The following is a 20,615-nucleotide window of genomic DNA, read 5'->3' as shown; positions in this document are numbered from 1 at the left end:
ACCTCACAGGGTCCCCTGCTTCCCAAGGACAGCACACTACAGCTTCTGCAGCTCACGCTGGTGCCTGAAACCACTTTCTTACTCCCTTTAACCCAGTAGCATTCAAGTCTGCAGGATTGCCCAACAGTTATTGATTGTGTGCTAAGAGTCACTTTTTATGATAAAATGTAATTTGCTTGATAAGTTTAGTTAATAATTACAGCATCAATTTGTCAAGATCAGGGTCAAAACAGTTTAGGGTTTAACCTTTAGGACTTGAGTGACTGCATGTCCTGATAAGTCAAGAACCAACCCTGTAAATTAATGCTTAGACCTGACTTTTAGAAAGCACTTTCAGGATTATAGAAGTATTCCCTATGAAGTACTTCAGTGCAATACATATCCTCCACACACCCAAACAGCCTCTCCCACAATCAATATCACCAGTCAGTAAGGCTCATTAGTTAAAATTCAGCAAACCAGCACAAGAAACATATCATACCAGGTAAGGATGCTGTGACACCAGCATTCCCTATGGGCAACAATGTGTGACCTGGGAGCTAGACTCATGATCCAACTCCACCTGATGGCCCTGGTAAAGTAACAGAGGATGACACAGGTGCTTTGACCTCTGCCACCCAGATTGATGCTCCCAGTGCCCTGTTTTGCCTGGCCCAGCACTGGACATTGCAGTCTTCTGGCAGGTGAACCAGGAAAAGAAAGATATCTCCATGTCTCTGCCTTGCTCTCTGTAACCCTGTTTCTCAAAATGAATAACCGAAAATATTTTCAAAAATCAACAAGGCAACACTGACACATCAGAGTTCATATTTCACAAAGGGTTCACTCTGTGTTGTGCACTCCTTTCTTCCAACTAACACTCAATGAACTGCATATATCATAATGCTATCAAACAGAACAGTTTCACTGCCCTACAACCGTTTGGTCGCTGCTAATGCATTTCCTTCTTCAAGGTTAAACCCCTCTCCACAAGTAATCTTCACATCAACAGAGTTTGCCTGGATATCACAGCATAAAGGCTTTATATACTGGCTTCTTTCACTTAGGTGTGTGCATAAATTTATTCCACATATCTTCATGTCTTAAAAACACATTATTTTTATGAATTTGCTTGCTTATTTATTTACATACTTATATGATAGAGTGAAAGTGCAAGAGGGAGTTTTCCCATCCACTGGTTCACCTCCAAAATGGCTGAGACAGCCAGATCTCTGCCAGGTTGATTCCAAGAACCAGGAATTCCATGCAGCTCTTCCTCAGGAGTGGCAGAGATCCAAGTATTTACTCCACCCACCACTGCCTTCCTAGGTGCATTGGTAGAGAGTTGGATCAGAAGTAAAGTGCCTAGCATGGGATGCCAGCATCACACTTGGTGGCTTAAACTGTGCAATACACAGGCCCCTAAATCCAAGTCCACTTTCCAATAACATTGTATTGTTTCATGGTTACTGTGCCTACTTCATAAATTTTATTCCTAGATTCTTTCTCAAATTCATTCTTTTGTATTTATATTTCTGATACATTTAATTTCTCAATCATCTTATAATCCCAAATACATTATTATTATTATTATTATATTTTCAACAGTATCAGTGAGATCAGTTAAAATAGTTTGAGTTATTAGCCATTAAAGTAAATAATCACTACTATCAGAAGTCATATAAATCATAAATGACAAGAAATGAATTAGAAGAACCATTGTTCTTGCACTGTAGGTTATCCACCACCTGTAGCACCAGCATACCATATGGGCACTGGATCATGTCTTTCCTACTCCTCTTCCAACCCAGCTAATGTGCCTGAGAAAGCATCAGAGGATGGTCCAAGTGTTTGAGTTCCAGCACCCATGTTGGAAACCTCCATGAAAAACTAACTCTCTCTCTCTCTCTTCTCTCCAGCTCACTCTCTAACTTTGACTCTCATATAAATAAATTTATCATTTACAAAAAGGGAAAAAGGGATTTGACTTGACATCTCTGACATGTGCTATGGCGTACTACAGCTAACACCACAGTTATATGGACAACAATGTTAACAAAACATGGCGATTCAAACAATTCAGTTATTGGATATGCTGTAATTTATTTATCCATTCAGTTATTACAGAATATTTTGATGGCTTTCAATTTCTGAAAATGACGTAAAACCTATTGTTAGCATCATTTGAGGGTCTTAAGTGGATAGAAGATCTCAACTCATCTGAATAAAACTAAGGAATGTAATAGCTGGATAACATGAAGAGTCAAAAAATGTGGTTCTGCATAACTATCATATTTTCTCATGATGCAATGCCTTAGTTGCAGGGATTTCCCTTTCGACTCCCTCACCATTCCTTTTCCCCTCCAGCTATTTTCCTCTATGTTATTATAATAGCATAGACATTCAGTAAGAGTCACAAAGCCAACATTCTATTTAAGTGTGTCATATCATTGTAGGTATAGACAATGGCAGTAAGCATAGTCTCCTATTATCAAGGTATATTTAACAGTTTCCCTGGGAGTCCTCCTTTTATTTGGGAGTAGAAATGCATACTGCAGTGTATCTTCAATTGCCATGAACTGCTCTCCATTATACAGCTCATCTATGAGAATACATGTATTGACATGTGAATCTATTCAACTGAACTTACATGTATATCTATTCAACCGAATCTAATTTATTCTTTTTTCTAGAATTTCCTAAGGTGGATGTATATATACTGCTTTTAATTTTTTATTATTATTTTTAATATTGTTCACCCATTTGAGAGAAATGTATGCACATGTGGGCCTCCAATGATACTGGGGGAGATCAGACATAGAAGAAGGTAGGTGGGACACATGCTTCCGTCTTTTCTTTCTTCTGTGTCTACATGAGAGGAGTGGGCACAGTGCTTTGATGACACCCAAGAGACCTGATGTAGAAAAAAGAGTTCTGAGGATGTTACTGGAGTGGTTTTGATAGTTCTGAGACACTGTTCATATCATTGAGCCATGGTTGAGAAAATCCTTCCAAGATCTATTGATGGACAATTTCCACCTTAGTGTATTTACAGACCCTGGAACATGCTATGAAGTTTGGTCAACAGAATTATCCTACCTGCTGTGTTTTTTTATATATAAATTTATTCATTCATTTTTATTGAAAAGGCAGATTTGTAGTGAGGAGAGACAGAAAGATCTTCTGTCAGCTGATTCGCTCCCCAAGTGGCTACAAAAGCAGGAACCGAGTAGAGCTGATCCAAAGCCATGAATAAGGAGATTCTTCCAGGACTAACACAAGGGTGTAGGTCCCCAAGGTTTTGGCCATCTTCTACTGCTTCCTCCCTACCATTAGGCCAGAAGCAGGGAGCTGGATGGGAAATGAAGCAGCCAGGATATGAACTGGCACCCCTAAGGGATTCTGACACATACAAGGATTTAGCCACTGAGTCACTATGCTGGGCCCCATACCTCTTTTGCTTTCTATCCTCTGAAAAGGCAGCTGAATCCACTGCTGGTCTAGATGAGCTGGCCTGAGTGTCTCCCTGTATGCATCTGGGCATGTTATTCATTAGCAATGAAGGAGGCCCAGTCTAAATACATGTACTCCAAGGTCAGACCACACATCCTGAGAGTTTCCCTGTGGCCAGTGTCTGAGACCAGCATTTCAGTTAGATAGTTCCCCCAAGAAACCAGGCCTGGAGTGATCTCAGACTTGACTGTTGTATGCACCAACCAGTGCAGGGTCAGGTTCAGTTTGCCACCTACACCAGCCAATGAACATACTGCTAGATGCAACTGCCTCCTCACTATCGATGCACCCATATCTCATGTAAACTGACGGGTGCTGCAGCCCAGCCAGTCTGCACAGGCCCAGTCCTCATGGGTATCAGTGGGTCCTGCAAGCTAGTCTAGGTGACCCCCCAAACCTCCTCACACACACACTTGGCCAGATCCAGTCATGGTTGTTGCATGTTTCAGTCTCTGCTGCAGCCTAGTTTGGCCCACCCACATCTCATTCCAACTCTCATGCATACCCATGGATGCTGGCACTTAGCTCAGCCCAACCCACCCCCAAACCAGCCCTCATGCATGCCAACAGCTACCACTGCTTTGTCCAGCCTGTCCTATCCCAGCCCGGCTTCTCATGTTTACCATTGGAGGGGACAGTTCAACAGGGGAGTGCCCACAGTTCCCCTGCAAGACATGTTCCCAAAGCTGGATCTTGCACCTGCCAGAGGGTAGTGCAGTCCAGCTGAAATGACTTATACCAAGTTCCTGGAACTTTCCTGATGGTACTACAGCCTAGTTCAACTGGCCCACACCCATTTTGGCTCTCATGTGTCCCCAAAGGTATAGCATTAGCCTAGCCCAACCTGCCCCCAGACTATCCCACACTAGTTCTAACTCTCAGGCTTACCAGTGGAAGCAGCAACCCAGCTAAGGAATTACCGAAGTTACCCCACCCACACAGTTTCCAGCCCAGGGTGGTGCATGTGTCAGCAGCTATTGTGGCCCAGTCTCAGATGGCCCACCCCGAATCTCCAAATTCAAACCAGGTACGACAGCCTGGCTTAGCCAGGCCCACCTCCAGCCCAGCTCTCACTGGTGGGTGCAACAACCTTACCCAGCCTGGTCCACCCACAGCCCTATAGTGAACTGACAAATGTTGTGGTCCAATCTGACTTGATCTGCACCGTGTCCTTGTTCTCATTCATGTCAGTGTTTGCTGTGGATGACCCTGCTACCTGCCCTCACACCGAGTTCACACATTCGGCAATGGGTGCTATAGCCCAGCCTGCTATAGCCTGCTTCCACCCTTGGTTCTCATACTTATCTGCAAGAGTTGTCCCTAGAAGGGGAGTTCCCCAAGTTCCCACACAGGCCATTTTCTCACAACGGATCTCCTCTGTGCTGAAGGGTTTAGCTGCCCAAACTGACATAACCAGCCCCCAGAACTGGCACTCACAGGTGGGTAATGAGGTCTACCCTAACTAGCCCACATCCATTCTGGCTCTCACTCATGGGTGCTATAGCCTAGTCCAGCCTGGCCCACCATGACACCCAGATCTTATGTGACATGGTGGGTATTGCAGCCTACCCTGGCCTGTCCCACACACATTCTGTCTCTTGTGAACACCAACAGATCCTGGAGCCCAGTCCAGTCTGGCCCATTCCAGACCCAGCCCACAAGCATGCCATCGGATGCTACAGCCTTGTCCAATCTCATTTGCCATAGCCCCAGTTCTCACAATCACCACTGAGAGTGCAGGCCAGTGGGGAAGTTCTCAGAGTTCCCTTACCAGACCTATTCCCAGTCGTGGATCTTGCGTGTACTGGCAGGTATTTAGACACAGCCTGCCAATTCCTATCAATAGTCTCAGGTCTCACTGACAGTGGTTGCTGCCCATCTTATCCAGGCATGGTCCATGCACTGTTCAGGCTCTTGTTTATGCCAACAGGTGCTAAGGCCTAGCCCAGCAAGACCCAGCCGACACATACACTGACAAGTGCTACATACTTACCTGGCCTGGCCCACCCCCAGCCTGGGCACCTGCGTTCACCCATGGGAACTTCAGACTAGTAGGGGAGGTCCCCAAGTTCCCCCATGAGCCCTAATCCCAGCCCTACAATCATGCAAGCCATTGAGGGTAGTGAGACTGATTGGCATGGTCTGCCCTCAGTCCCAGACCTTGCATGCACTAACAGATGCAGTACCCAGGAACCCATTTGTCTTCTCATAGCCCCAAACCCCACAAATGCCAAATGAGTTCTTGTCAAGTGAGTTTCACAATCCAGCCTAAATCAACCAATCACTGCCCCAGCTCGCTGCATAAACCATCAGGTGCTACAATCCCACAGAAGTGAACCCATAATTCCCCTACAGAATCTGCTCCACATACAATTCTCTCATGATCAAGTTGGTGCGATGGTCCAGCCTGATGTGGCACACCCCAGTCCTGACATTCACTTGGTGGGATTGTGGCCTAGCCCCTCCATGGCCCTGTCCGTGCAAGTCCCAAGAAATCATTCCTGTCAGACATACTTTAAGCTGCTCCCACTCCAATGTTCCCACACTCCCTTCCCTGGACAATCTGCCATCCAACCACCACTGCCTGGGGCTGTGGAGGCATGTCCCAGCCTGATTTCACTGCCTTCCCCCACTATCTTGAGAACAAAGAAAAAAGATAGAAAAGAAAAAGATAATAAGCAGTGATGCTGGCATATTGGTGTAGTTAACACAAATTTGGCATTTACAAGGCCCAGAACACACGCCAGCTATTGGATGCTGGTCTCTCAACACAGAAACGCTTACATAGGTACAATTCAACCTACGAAATTACCTACAGCTGTGAATTGAAGGGTGTTTCTTCGAGATTGTTTATTTGAAGAGAGTGGCTTATAGAGATCAAGAAAACAATGGGTACTTTAAGTTGCCCTTTGGTAACCCTTTCAATATTACCCTGTACATTGAAACCACACCTGACAGTTTCTCTCTTCCACATGCAAATATGTAGTACCTAAAGATGACAACAAACAGAGCTCGTTTTCTGTTTCACTTTCTGCATCTTTGTGTTGTCATTATAAGGACCAGCATGATCTCCTAGGACTTGATTTTCTTTCATTTCTTATTCACATTATTTGAAGAGGAAAAAATCTGAAAGCTGACTGAACAGCTAATAATGCTTTTATTCTGAATACATAGGAAAGAATACATAGGAAAGTATGAATTATCAAATGTCAATCATCTCCCACAATTTCGCAGCAATCACCTATTAAGAGCTCAACATTAGGCAGGCATTAAAACAAGTGGTAGTCAATTCAAACATATTTATGAAGAGACTCAGAGCTTCCAGGTAGAGACTAGATCTGGAGCAACAAGGACATGTCAGAGTACAGAACATGGAAGGAACCTATGCTGGGGGAAGGGGTCCAGGGCGCCTGCAAGAGGACAGCTGTAGACCACAGCACAGCAACCCTGTGACCTGCCCTCTTCAGACAGGAATGAAGCTGAGCTTGTAAAACCGGGGCACACGGCCTATCCCGCTAACAAGTGGAGTGGTGTCAATGTGCTCGGGGTCAACTTGAGACTTCAGCTTAAAGTTCTGTAAGATGCTGGTCAGGAACAGAAACAGCTCCATGCGGGCCAGGCCCTCTCCCACACACACTCGCTTTCCTGAAAATAACAAACACAGAGGATTTTTCATCTAAACATTGAGTCTGAAATGATCAAAAGAAATATTCAGTAACTAAGTGGTTAATGACTGAATCAATGGGTGGGTGGAAGACAGGCTAACTGGGAGGGTGATGGGATATACACATGGAAATACACACTTGCTATACACATAAATATAACAGCATATTAAGTCAGGCATCACCCACTCAACAAATATTAATTGGCAAATAATAATGATAATTTCCATGTCACATATTTAATTAACTACTATCACAATATAAGCACTCTGAGTTTACAGTTTTAATAGACACACATTGTGGGCAGTAGGTTAAAGGAAAATGGGTTGAAGGAGGGGCATTCACACATGAACTTCAAAAAAGGTCATGATAAAATGTAATGAAAAGGTAAGTTTATTAAAGCTCAAGAACTATTAAGGCCATCATATATTTTCTTTGTTATAAATTATTCTTTTAAAAAAATAATGAAGTCTTTATGGCTCATTAAAGTGAGGACCATCACAGAAGTACCTCTAAGTTGTCAACCCATGTACCATTCTCATGATCAATGAGCAAAGTTGAGATGAGTCACAATTTAAGAGAAACTTCTGTGTACTAAAGTATTTATACACCAGATTTCAGTTAGCATATAGTGCAGGTTTCTCAGTTTGGAAGAACTGCTTAGGCCCAACCCAAATACATACAAATATGGTTCTAAGGTCAATAGCAAGTAAGACACAAGGAGTGGGATCTCTGATCATTACAAAGAGCGCATCTTGCAGATCCACAAAACAAACCACCCACGTTTACACTGATTACAAAAATCTACTCCATACCTTGTATTCATGCAGAAATAAATTGGTTACCTGTTGAGAAAGGCAGGAAATAGTCACTTTTCTTAAAATTGCCGCTCTTGTCCAGGAAGTGGCCAGGGTCAAACTCCTCTGGGTTGGGGAATTCTTTGTTGTCATTCAGCATAGAAGTCAGTGATGGTAATACTGGCGTTCCCTGGATGAAACAGACAAAGAAACTGAATCCTGAGGAAGTCAAGCAATGGGAAGAAGGATGGAAATCACTTCATAAATCTCTTTGATCTGGGTTTTGAGAAAACCCATGTGCAAAGGAATACAGTGTCATTTCAGCCACAACATGCAATAATCAGTATGAGTAGAAGCTCGGGAACAATGATTTCCCTCCAATAGCATTTGATGTACTGAGCCCTTGAGAACTCAGTGGCCAGTCCCTCCTCAGTCCACCCGGTATTCCAGCAACCCTGCACTTGGGTGCCTGCCCTCACTTGCTGCTCTAATCTGTTCTTCTATTGCACAGCAGGTGATAATAAAAATATTGTACTGTATATCTTTATTTTTTAAAATGGTAATGAAATAATTTTGAATGTTTTCAAATGTTTGAGGAAATGCACATATTTACCTTGATATGCTTTGTGAAATAAGTGTGAGAGCAAAACTTCGTAAATATAATTACAAACATTCCGAACAAATGTAGCAAATCAGAGAAAATCAATATGGTGAAATAGGGTAAGGAAATTCCCAGAATCATTCCCAGGATAAAGCAGAGATGGCACTTTTGAGGAAATAGGAGAGGACAGGCTGATGGCAGAGGGTACCTGAAGACTTACAGACACAGGAAAGCAGTGGAAACAACAATGTGGTATTGCACTGAACAGATACCACAGCGGTAGTCAGCATCAGTGGTCTCAGCTCCACTGGCAGCCAGACCTCCTCCCACAGCCAGGTGGGAAGAGGAGTTCACCAGGAGATCAGGAGGTGAACCCAGGCAAAGAACTTCCCATACTGTTGATATGTTTGATTAATCAACCAGGAGCAGACAGAGCAGCAGATCCCAAATCTCTGTGCGGACACAGGGTGGATTTCACAGTCCAGACCCCCACCAAAGCCACATTGGGTGCCATTTTGTGTAGGAAGGAAAAAGCTTTGAGACAGGACTTTGCATGTGCTAAGCTACGAGTAATCTCATTTCTGTCTCAGTGCATTGCACCATTCTTCAACTTCCACCCAAAATAGGTCCAGGTAGCCCCCAGACCTAACAACCAGCAGAACTCTGACAGTGGCACATCAGGTGCCATTTTGTGCAGAGTGGCAATGGCTGAGACTGGAGGGACAGCAGTGAGCTGCATGTGTGCTGAGCTGTTAGCAAACTCACAGAACTCAGTGCATTGCACTGTCCCACAGGATAAATAATACTGACTTTGGCATCCTACGGGTCAAAATAGGTCTGAGTGCTCCTTAGACCTAACAGCAAGCAGGTTGCAGCAAGATCAGCATCACCAAAAACCTAGCTATACAGGAGACCTGGTGTCTTCCTAATCCTGGGATTATCTTTATAATAGTGTGTTCACACTCTAACATTGTCCATGACCACAATGATGAACTTATGACTGTTTATGAAGAATTATACTATTGTAATTATATAAGGAAAATGACTGAGGAGCAGATGGGATCTGGGGAGGTAGTTAGAGAAACCCCAGAGCATGCACAACTATATCAAAAATAATAAAATTTAAAAATTAAAAAACGAAATGCAGCAAAGCCAGTGCACCTGCATAGGAATGTGTAAGGTAATATGTAAGCACTTCCTGTATTTATTGATTACATATTGTATAAAGACAGTCTTGAATGTGTGCCCACATTTATAGATGCAGGGAATGCATTTAATGCAACCTTACATGTACTCGTGACAAAGAGGGAATAGGACCAAGGGGGAAAATTCTCAGCTAGGATAAAAATCCACAAAACATATCATAAGCATTCTCTTTAGTGAGATGTTAAACCTCCACATCTCCTAGAGCTCAGCAATGCAACAAGGATGCTTGCACTCGTGGCTTCTGCTAAACACAGTCAAGAAATCACTCCAGGCAAGTATTGCAATAAGGAAAAATGAAAAGAAGAAAGACATTGCAACAGATTAAAGAATTCTACATACAGAAATTACACATGATCCCACAAATTTTTATTACTGACAAATGAATTTAAGAAGGTTACTGATACCATATAACAAAATAACTCAGTTACATTTCACATACCAGAAACAAATAAAATATGAAGTTATTTCCAAAAGAAAACCATAAAATAGAAAACATCTTTTCGCAAGGGAATAATTTTATCTGTGCAACTCAAAGCAATGAAAACTAAAATTAAGTCATTTTAAAAACATTGGATCATACGTACAAGTTAGCAGATAATCCATGAGTTGGAATTTTCCACCGGTCGTATATCAGTTTATTCCAAATTGATCTAAAAATGTAATACCACTCTGATACAAATCCTAACAGAGTGTTGGAAGTTCATAAACTATGATACTTAACACTTACTACCTAAAAGTAGTTCTCCTATTTAAAAAAAAGAGAAAAATTCTAAGGCTCCAGAAATCAAGATGTGTAACAGAAAAAAAAATTTTTTAAGATTCATTCTAATGTATTCAAAATATATATTTACAGAAAACTAACAGGAATAGTCAGAAAGGGAGGGGAAAACAGACAGAGCACGGTTCATTCTTCAAATGGCCAAAGCAGCCAGAACAAGCCAAAGTGAAGATGAAATCATCTCCCTGGTCTCCTGTGTGAGGGTGGGACTCTAGGACTTGAGTCATCTTCTGCAGCTATCCTAGGCACATCAGCAGGGAGTTGGAGCTAAAGTGGAGCTGCTGTGAGCACATGTGAGCTGCTGACTAACAAACACAGGAGTCACTCACTATGCCACAACTCGGGGCCTTATGCAGTTTTTACCTGCAAACCACAAACAGTACAACTCAGTCGTTAAGAAACCCCACTTAAGATGCTCACACTACTATCATGCTGTGCTATTGGAAAATTGGAACGCTTCTTTGAGTTGTGGAACTTCAAAATCACACACCTGTGGTGTTTGAAAGAAGAACAAACTTACCTTGGGGATGTGGTAGTTTCTGAATTTAACGTCACAGATTGTTGCACGGGGCGCACTAATAGGGACGAGGTCAATGTATCTCTGGATCTCATGTACTACAGCGTCCGTGTAGGGCATGCGGCTCCTGTCCTGCATGCAGGGGCTGCGGTCTCTGCCAATCACACGCTCAATCTCCTCCTGCACTTTAGCTGAGAAGACACAAGAGAGAGTCAGGGACTAGGATCAATACAACCCATGTCTCACAGCAGGTGAGGGCTGAGTGAAGCAGGAGGCAGGTGTCCAACAGCCCTGAAGATCAGAGTGCACGGAGACTCAAGAAAGCATCACTGTAAGCAGACACAGGAGGTTCCTGGGAAATTCTTCCTCTGAGAAACTGAGCTTGGACTTGGACCATGTTCTATGAAACTGTATTTAGCTTTTTCAGTGTAATGTATACACTTACTTTGATTAAAATAATATATATACTTCATTCTCTTGATGAAATACTAATCTCAATTTACTTTCAAATAAATTAATCTTTTTAAAAAAGAAACAAAAAATACTGACACTTGGGACATGGTAATCACTATATTTTAAAAAACAGAAACAAATATTTTGCAGGACACTAATGAATAGTATTTGTAAATAGGATTCTATAACAGATATGTATGTGACAATGGGCGTGTGTGTTTAGTGTGGATTTATTTGCAATGTGGTATCTTTCACTTGCAGTTATCACACAGATGGCTGATTAGAACTACTGCAGGAGATTCTTTGAAAAGTTGTGCTCACATTTCTTTTGCTTTTGCTTATGATAAAATTGTTCATACTTATGGAATACAGTGTGATCATTTCATGCATGTATTTTTTAATTCAGGTTAGTTTACACTTCATTCACCAAGTTGGTTTAAATTTAAATCATCAAGTATTTTTGAATTTCCAATTAACATTTTGTCATTACATGTATTCATGATATATCAGATTTCAGTACAGAGTATGTCCTGATCAAGACATTGTTCTCTTTGGTCATGACTTTAGGTTTGCAGCCGTCAACCTCCTCTCTACCATTTGTTCATACAGACATAGTAAGCCCTCATGCACTGTATTCATCCAGTGTGCCGCACATTACCGGAATTTACTCCCGCTGTTAAGCTGGATTTTGTTTCTGTTATAGCATAATATGATCTAGGTCTGCTCATTTTGCTCTAAATATAGGATATTGGTGCTAGCAAAGCTGTGTAGTGGGATGAAGCCGTCATGGCAATTTCACTTCTTATCCAGCTCCCTACTTATGTCTTGGAAGAGTTGTGCAGGATGGCCCAAAACTTTGGGACCCTATGCCCATCTGGAACAATCAGAGTAAGTGCTTGGCTCCTGGATTCACATCAGCTCAGCTCTGGCCATAACAGACATTTAGGGAGTAAACCAACACAAAGAAGCTCTTTCTGTCTCCCTTTTCTCTGTAAATCTGCCTTTTCAATAAAAAATATTTTTGAGGTATTTTTAAAATAAGTCTAAAAAGCAAAATAAAATATAGGATATCCTTTTTAAGAAAGAAAAACATTTCATTTCATTAAGTGAGGGTATGTATGTATGATGTTTCTTGAATCCATAAAGTGAGTATCAAGGGGAATCAAGGATCTCATGTCTACAGTATTACAAATACTGCAACGAAAAACATTAAATTTAGGTATATCTTTAAGATACTGAGCTGATATCTTCTGAATATATACCTAAATATGGAAAACTGAGAACATAGAATGTTTATTTTAGATTACTAAGTCTATTCACATTTGTAAATAATGACTAATTGCTGATGTTATCTATTTTAACTAATTTCTATTCTTGCAGACAGGGGACATGAGGACAGCTCTCTCCACCCCCACATCAGTGTGTCAAAGTGACCCACCTACAGACACACATGCACACAGGCTCTTCCCTCACTCCGTTCCTCCAGTATTTATATCACAGTTTCTGCTACATCAGTGTTCACCCCACACATCACTGTGGCTTAACAGTTCCTTGATTATGGACAACTAAGATCTCTTTTACTCCTTTGTATGTTCAAGCTTAAACTGTTGATTTCAATCTCCAGTTCCAGATACTAATGTAGAAGTCTTGCAAATGCTATTGTGTATTTCAAGCAGCTAATATTAATTTTCTCATTACTGACAGCAGCAGGTAAACAATCACTTCCCTTAGGCCTGGCTGTCTCCCCTCACACACACATCATCCCCTGGCCCACTGTGAAGTGGTGCTTCCAGGTCTGTGTCCTACACCCTTCCTGGTCCTCCCAGCCTCCAACATCAGCCCTTAACTCCCTCTGCATGATTTCAGCTGCGTGCAGCAAGACAGCTTCTAGGGACTATCTGAGAAAAGAAAGCAGAAAATGAGCCCTTATTGGTAAGAAACAGAAAACAAGAAAGCTAGTTGTAGATTTTAATGCCATTCTCATCCTCAGTGTTTATATAGACTCTCATATACCCATTAGCCTCTGAATGAATTACTTTTTGGTTTGCCTTGAATCCTAGTCTTTTGAAATGCCAGGACCCTATGTCTGGGCAGCATAAGGACCCTAAATTGTCAGACCACTGAGAGATCTCTGAAAGACTATTCAAAGTGTTCTGCTCTCAGGGAAAATCCAGCAGACAGTACCAGGCCACTTCATGAAGCCTGTGCCTGCGGGAAACCCCTCCGTGGAGCCCAGACGCTTTCTCCACAGCTGTTGTCACTGTCCTCAGCTTTATGACGGTGACTACTGCTCTCATGTCCTCACTGTCCCAGTCATGCTCCCTGTAATGCACAGTGCTCTCATCATTATACCTTCATCGGAGCTGCACAAACTGCAGCTTCCAGTACAGAATCTAAAGGATTAAGCCTTGCTGAGATAAACAAGGTGCAGGCTAAGGCCCGGCTTCCCGGTGTCTCTGCTGGCCCTGCCATGCTCCCTCCCACTGCTCATACCTGCGACCTCAGGGTGCTTCAGCAGGATCAGGAGCCCATATCTCAGGGTGGTGCTGGTGGTCTCCGTTCCCGCAATAAACAAATCAAACACCGTGACCAACAGGTTGTCAATAGTGAACTCACTCTGTGGGTTGTGCTTTTCCTAGGAATTAAGTGAAAATTTGATATTGTGCTAGCACTTTTCATCATAATCACCTAAAGAACTGATATTTCTCTAAAATAATCATATTTATATAATGGAAACAGCAGTATTACAACACTCTCCACTCATTGGGTCTAGAATACATCATGTTGAGTGAAAGCAGTCTTACATAGATATGCACTGCATGTTCTCATCTATATATGAAAGTTCAAACAAACAAAAGAAACTCAAAATGAACTATGCAGGTGCAGAGATCAGTGCTGCAGAACAGATGGAAGGATTTTGATTTACAAAAATAAGGGAGGGTACAGCATTGTTGCTTTGCTGGCAAAACCATTGCCTGACATGCTTGCATCCCTTATGGACACTGCTTTGCATCCTGGTATCACTACATCTGATTCACTTCCAGATCTATGGCCTGCGAAAAGTTATGGAGGATGACCTGTGAACTTGGACTCCTGTACATATATGGAGACCGAGTTGTAGTGCCTTGCTCCTGGTTTCAGCCTGGCCAGCTTGCTGTAGCCAACTGGGGAGTGAGCCACCAGAGGGAAGATATATGCCTCCTCATCTACAGCCTAGCTCCCGAGTCAGAATTTAAAGCTCCAGCTGCTTTAAAGTGACTTGCACCGTCATGGATCAGGCAACCAGTGCAACAACAGCATCACGCAAAACTCACTGACAACCCAGCTATGAGTTCTGTGGACTTGGGGGGGGGTGTGACAAATTACTACCTAGGGATATCCATAGATAAGGCAACCATACCTGTAGGTGAGAAATGACTCCTGCAGCATTCTGAGTGATATAGTCACTGTACTTGCAGGTAAGCAAGGTGGACTGAGACCTGGTATTGTGGAGGGAAGAGACCAGAAGACCTGTATGGATAAGACTGATGCACCAGCCCACATGGAACTCCTGAGTTGGACTTGTTAGCATGGAACATTGCTGACCACCACACACCAGCCCACATGAAACCTAGGGCTGGGGGGTCTATCGGGCAGGGCTAGATCTCAGGACCTGACTGAGTGTCAGAACAGGGGGCCAGTCACATTAGGCAGGGACATGACTCTAACCAGCATACGGAAGAACCAGGTCTGTGGGTAGACTGTATGGAGGATTTGTGGGTCCAACCCTGTGGAAATACAAGTCCAGCTGGTTAGCTTAATAATTGTGGTGGTCCTATAAAACTGCAATCTCCACTGGCACGTGTAAGAACTGTGGAAAGAAACAGGCCTGGCTGGGGAGCTAAGGGGACACCACAGCTGGGTTTGGATTCCCATGTGTGAACATAAGAGCCAGATTGAGAGCAGCAGGTTGGGTTGGACAGGGCTAAAGCCTCCCTCAGCACAAGTGTGTACTGGGTCTGGGACTGGGCTACACCCCAGTACCCCCTGGTTCTTGTGAGTGCCAGGGTGGATATAGAATGGTCTGGCCTAGGTCTTGACTCCCACTGAACCACGTGAAAGCTGTGTCTGGGAATGGAGTAGGTCTGGCTAGATTACAATACCCAACAGCAAAAACCGGAATGGGTGTGGGCTGGTTGAGCAAGGCCACTATCCCTGCTAGGACAGGAGGTGGACAAAGCCAACCTGGGCCAGGTACCCACTGGTGTGTGAGATCTGCTACTGGGAGGAGACCCAACAGAGTAGCTTGGAAAACTCCTTTGTAGGGATGCAGTCCATGCAAGTGAGCGCAAGAACGAAGTCAAAGAGCAACCTTGACCATGCCATGTTACACTATCTGCAGACCAGGCAGGGCCAGATCTTAACATTCACTGGCAGATCTGAAAACTAGGACAGGGTGTAGGAGGGGCCAGTCAGGTCACAACACCAGCCAATTCACACTGAGGAGATACAAGCCTTCCCAGCTTTGGATTAGGAGATGCTGGGTTCATAAGCCCTAGGAGTGGAGGATCATGCAGGGCTCTTGTCACCTGGTCTGGATACTGGGGCCTGCCTGAAAGGTGGGTATCGGGTCCATTGCCCCAAAGGAGGGAGCTTCATTGGGGCTAGGTCACCTGGCCTGGATGCTGGGGCCCACAGGCAAAGTGGCTACCATGTTCATGAACCCCCAGGGGTGGGGGTTCCATCAGGGCTCGAGTGGCCTGGCCTGGGGCCGAGGACCTGCCTGTGAGGTGGGTGCTGGGTTCATGAGCCCTGGGTGTAGTGAATCCAGCGGGGCTCTGGTTGCCTGACTGGGGTCCTGGGGTCCACCTGCAAGGTGGCTGCCAGGTTCATGAGCCATGGGGGTGGGAATCCAGTGGAGCTAGGGTCACCTGACCCACGTCCTGGAGTCCGCCTGCAAAGTGGGTGCCAGGTTTGTGAGGGTGAGAGTTCTGGTCCTGGTCCTTCAACCTGCCTGTGAGTGGAAAAGGGCATAGTAATGGACACAAACCCTGATGCACATGGAGAATATGGCAACCCATTTGGCACAATGGCAGAGGAAGGAGAACAGAGCAAATTGAACAACTATCTGAGCAAATGATGAAAACAAAAATCTGGGTGAATGAAGGCTTGAGGTCAACAATGACAGCCAGAGGACATTGGGAGGTTTACTTGGATTGGTGAAAATGACAGCATTTCAGAGCTATCCAAACCACCTGGTCACAACCCTCAGAACATGCACTATAGTCTGACCCTGAGCTGATATTTGGTGGCAGTTCCCCAAACTTAGGTACTGGGACATTTGGGAGGCTAAGTATGGCTTCCCGCTTTATCTCTCCCATTCCGACAGAGACAACAAGAAATAGAGAATGTGAAGCAATTATTTCACCCACTTTTCTCTGCCTCTGGATCCTTCCCACCCTGGTCAACCACGTGATCATCATAAAAAAGTAAAATTAATTTAATTTTCAAAAATATACTGTAAAACAACCATTGGCTGCATGTGAGCTGGGTTTAGGGGATGGCCAAACCAGGCCAGGCTATTGCATTCACTGGCACATGCAAGAGCCAGGATAAGTGCCAAGTGGCAGGGCTTTGCTGCAGCATCCACAGGCAAATGTCAAGATATGGTGCAAGTAGAGTCAGACTGGACCACTGTAACTCCTGTAAAGTGCAAGATCTGGGACTACAGACACTCCACTGCATCCATTAATTAGCATACCTGTGGACTGCTTTAGGGGGAGGAGGATAAACTTAGCTTCAACACCCATAGGTGAATACAAGAGCTCAATTGGGAGGTGGCACAGACAAGACTAGTCTGCTGAATATACTGCCACACACAGGAACAGTGGTGAAGGTGATTGTGGAGTTACCCCAACTAGGCTGCAGTTCCCTGCAAGGGATGTGTGCAAGGGCCAGGTCTATGGAAGGTTCAGAGTATCCACAGGTTTGTATAAGACATGGGACTGGGGACAGAACTGACCAGACAACTGTAATCACCAGTGTGTGTACAATCTGATACGAGTGACAAACAGAACTGAATCCTGTACTAGCCAGCACATGCAAGAATCTGGGATTATTGCAAGTGAGGTTTCTTGGAAGACTCTCAAATTAGACTACTGAACTATAACTCTAGTCACAAGGAGGAGCATATGACTTGTGATCCAACCTTGGAATGCATGTGTTGAGACTAGGTATCCTTGATTGCTGATGGCTGTGCAGTGAACGGTATACCCGGATACATCTGGGATCAAGACAGCCGGATCATCTAGGCCAACAGAAGTTGAGTGCCATGTCAGAAGTGGGCAAACAGAATGGGTTAGACAACTATTCTGGCTGAGCTTTAGCATCAAGTGTCTGGGTGAGTGGATACACTACAGAGGGCTCTGTCACCAATGGACCATGGAAGGATTTTCTCAAACTTGGAGCAATGAAACTGACAGCATCTCAGAACTATAAAAACTATTCAAGCAATACCTTTAGAATATTCTTCTCTATACTGGGATTTCTAAAATGACAGCAAGTGATAATGCCCCATCTCATGGTTTGATGTAGTTTGACAGATGGGAGTGGCCTTGCTCACCCTCGTTCCCCACACCCTAGATACAGGAGAAAAGGGAAGAAAAGAAAATTGGAAGTATTCTTCCCATCCACCTTAACTCTTGCCTCGACACTCTGAACACAAATCAGTGATCCTCATGGGCATGCATCCCTGCATTCCTGTGAGCTATGTAAACAATGTCAGTAATAATTATTTTTGATTTTTTAAAAATAAAAGCACTGTAATAATAACATAGTATGACCAAGAATGTATTAATTTAGCCAATCTTTCCTTGTTAACTCTTCATCACTTGCTTGCCTTAAAACTATGTTACTCAGCCTTTCTTGCAGCTGTGTTGCTCAATTAACATAGTTCCTTATTTTTTCTTCTTGATTTTTATTTTTCTTCAATTGTGTAAACTTCATTTTTATAATTTTTACATATTTTGTTAGGGTGTGAAGGGTCAAGGGCTAGAGGAAAGTGGCTGAGACCATTGTTTTCACATTCTCTTTATTCCTCCTTGTATATGGGGAAAGGGGAGAGATAAGGTGAGAAGCCACTCCCAGTCTCCCAACCATCCCAGGGTCCCCGATGTGGTGTATGTTTCGAAGTCCTTGCTCAACTAGTTTTGATAGTTCAACAGTTCTGTATTGCTACCGATCTTGCCACTCTGATCACGATGAAATCTCTCCAGACTCCACTGGCTGACATAGTCCACCTAGAGTCTCTGTTTACCCAGGTATACACTGCCAACTATTGGCTGTGGTAGTTGATCAATTTATTCTGTCCTCCATCCTCCGTTATGGTACCAGGTGTCCTCTGCAGGCTCTAGTGTACTGCCATATCCTCCATGTGCTTCCGGATATGCTATCCACTGCTCTGTCTAAGCCACTGAAGACATATGCGTTCCATGGTCAGACCATGGAACCTGCAATTTTCTCCATGGTTAGAATTCTGAGTCCAATTGTTCAGTTAGGGGGATTCCCAACGAAATTTCATCTGAGGTAATCCCAGACCCAATTCTTATGTGTGCAAGCCAATACAGGGTCCAGTACATTCTGTCACTCAAATTGGCCTACGTGCACACTATTAGTTGCAATTGCTGGATCCGTTGTCTCTAGCCCTGTCTTCTATGCAACCTAATGGGTATTGCAGCCCACCTTGATCCTGCCCACCACACACTCGGGCTCCATGCAAACCAGTGGGAGCTTCAGCCTAGACAGAGCGACTTCCAATAACCCCCACCAGACCCACCCCCTGCCCTAGTTCCTGTGCCAATATGTACAGCCAACTGGTCCACTTTGTCCCCTGGTCTGCCCCCAATCCTAGCTGTCACACTCACCAGTGGGAATAGTGGCTCTGCAGGGGAGCTCCCAGCAGGCCCCCTACTGGGTTCACTCACTCTCCCCAAGTTCTCATATGTGCTGGTTGGATGCTGTGGCCCAGTCTGGCATGGTCTGCCTCACCTTGGAATTTGCCAGTGGGTGCAGTAGCCTGGCCCAGCCCTGCCCTTCCCCAGTTTCAGCTATGCTGATGGGGACTACAGTCTAGCCAGCCCAGCCAGCCCAGCCAGCCCCCAGTCCCAGTCCTAATGTGAACTGGTTGGTACTGCAACCCAACCCATTATGGCTGTCAGATTTACCAGAGAGTGATGGGTTCACCCCAGACCTGAGCCAAAGGTAAATTTGTGGGTACCATAACCTGGCCTGGTCTAAGCTGCTCCCTCTCTTGGTTCTTGCGCTCACCTGCAGGGACTGTGTCCCGACAGAGGAGTTCCCCAAGCTCCTCCATCAGAACCTCTCCCAAAGCCAGATCTCAAGCACACCCATGGGTCTGTGGGCCAGCCCTACTTAGTCTACTTCCTGTCCTAGTAGGAATAGTAGCCTTTCCTGACTGGCCCTACCCATTCTGGTTCTTACTGTTGGGTGCTACAGCCCAGCCAAGCCTAGCGCACACCAAGACACAGCTCACACATGGCTCATCGGGGCAGAGACCCAGACCAGCCCATCCTACACTATCCTGGTTTTCACAATCAGTGGATGCTAGATTCTAGCCCAGTCAGTCCACACCCATGCCAAGGGAGATTGCAGCCATGTCCAGATCAGACCGCAGCACCCACTCCAGCCCCCGCACTCACCAGTGGATCCCACAACCCAACCAGGGCATCTTCTTTGCTCCCCAACCAAGTCTGTTCCCAACCATAGATCTCCTGCATACCAGTGGTTGCTCCGACCCAGTTTAGCATCATCCCTCCCTTATCTTAGCTTTTGCCTTCAGATGCTGCAGCATGGCCTGGTCTAGCTGACTCCCAGTTCTAAATCACTGGTCAGTGCTGCAACCTGGCCCCTACTCAGTCTGCACTCATTCCTGTCTCATGTAAACCAGTAGGTGTAGCAGCCTAGTCCAGCATGACCTGCACTCCATTCTGGCTTCTGCACTTGCCAGTGGACAATGGTTTGCTCAGTCCCACTGAGTCTGCCCCCTTCCAAAACCAACTCACACACTTTCCAAAGGATGCAGCTACCTTGCCCAGCTTGCCCAACACCCATG

General features: G+C 44.5%; 1 protein-coding gene across 5 annotated transcripts in view; it reads right to left on the bottom strand.

Moving 5' to 3' along the window:
• Positions 1 to 20,615, bottom strand: part of LOC101529516 (cytochrome P450 2C14-like) — a 116,338-nt gene that overhangs the window by 37,827 nt on the left and 57,896 nt on the right. For 4 of the 5 annotated variants that reach the window (XM_058671989.1, XM_058671993.1, XM_058671991.1 and 1 more), the window contains 4 exons: positions 14,000 to 14,141; positions 11,057 to 11,244; positions 8,000 to 8,141; positions 6,725 to 7,137 (listed from right to left, as the gene is read on the bottom strand). In XM_058671989.1, the coding sequence (XP_058527972.1) occupies positions 6,956 to 7,137; positions 8,000 to 8,141; positions 11,057 to 11,244; positions 14,000 to 14,141 (654 nt within the window). In that variant the 3' untranslated portion in view covers positions 6,725 to 6,955. Of the gene's footprint in view, positions 7,138 to 7,999; positions 8,142 to 11,056; positions 11,245 to 13,999; positions 14,142 to 20,615 lie in introns of those variants that run through there. The other variant, XM_058671990.1, reaches the window with a different exon arrangement.

Source organism: Ochotona princeps, chromosome 13 (assembly GCF_030435755.1).
Source record: "Ochotona princeps isolate mOchPri1 chromosome 13, mOchPri1.hap1, whole genome shotgun sequence".
Classification (NCBI taxonomy): domain Eukaryota; kingdom Metazoa; phylum Chordata; class Mammalia; order Lagomorpha; family Ochotonidae; genus Ochotona; species Ochotona princeps.
This window is presented reverse-complemented; position numbering and strand designations above follow the sequence as displayed.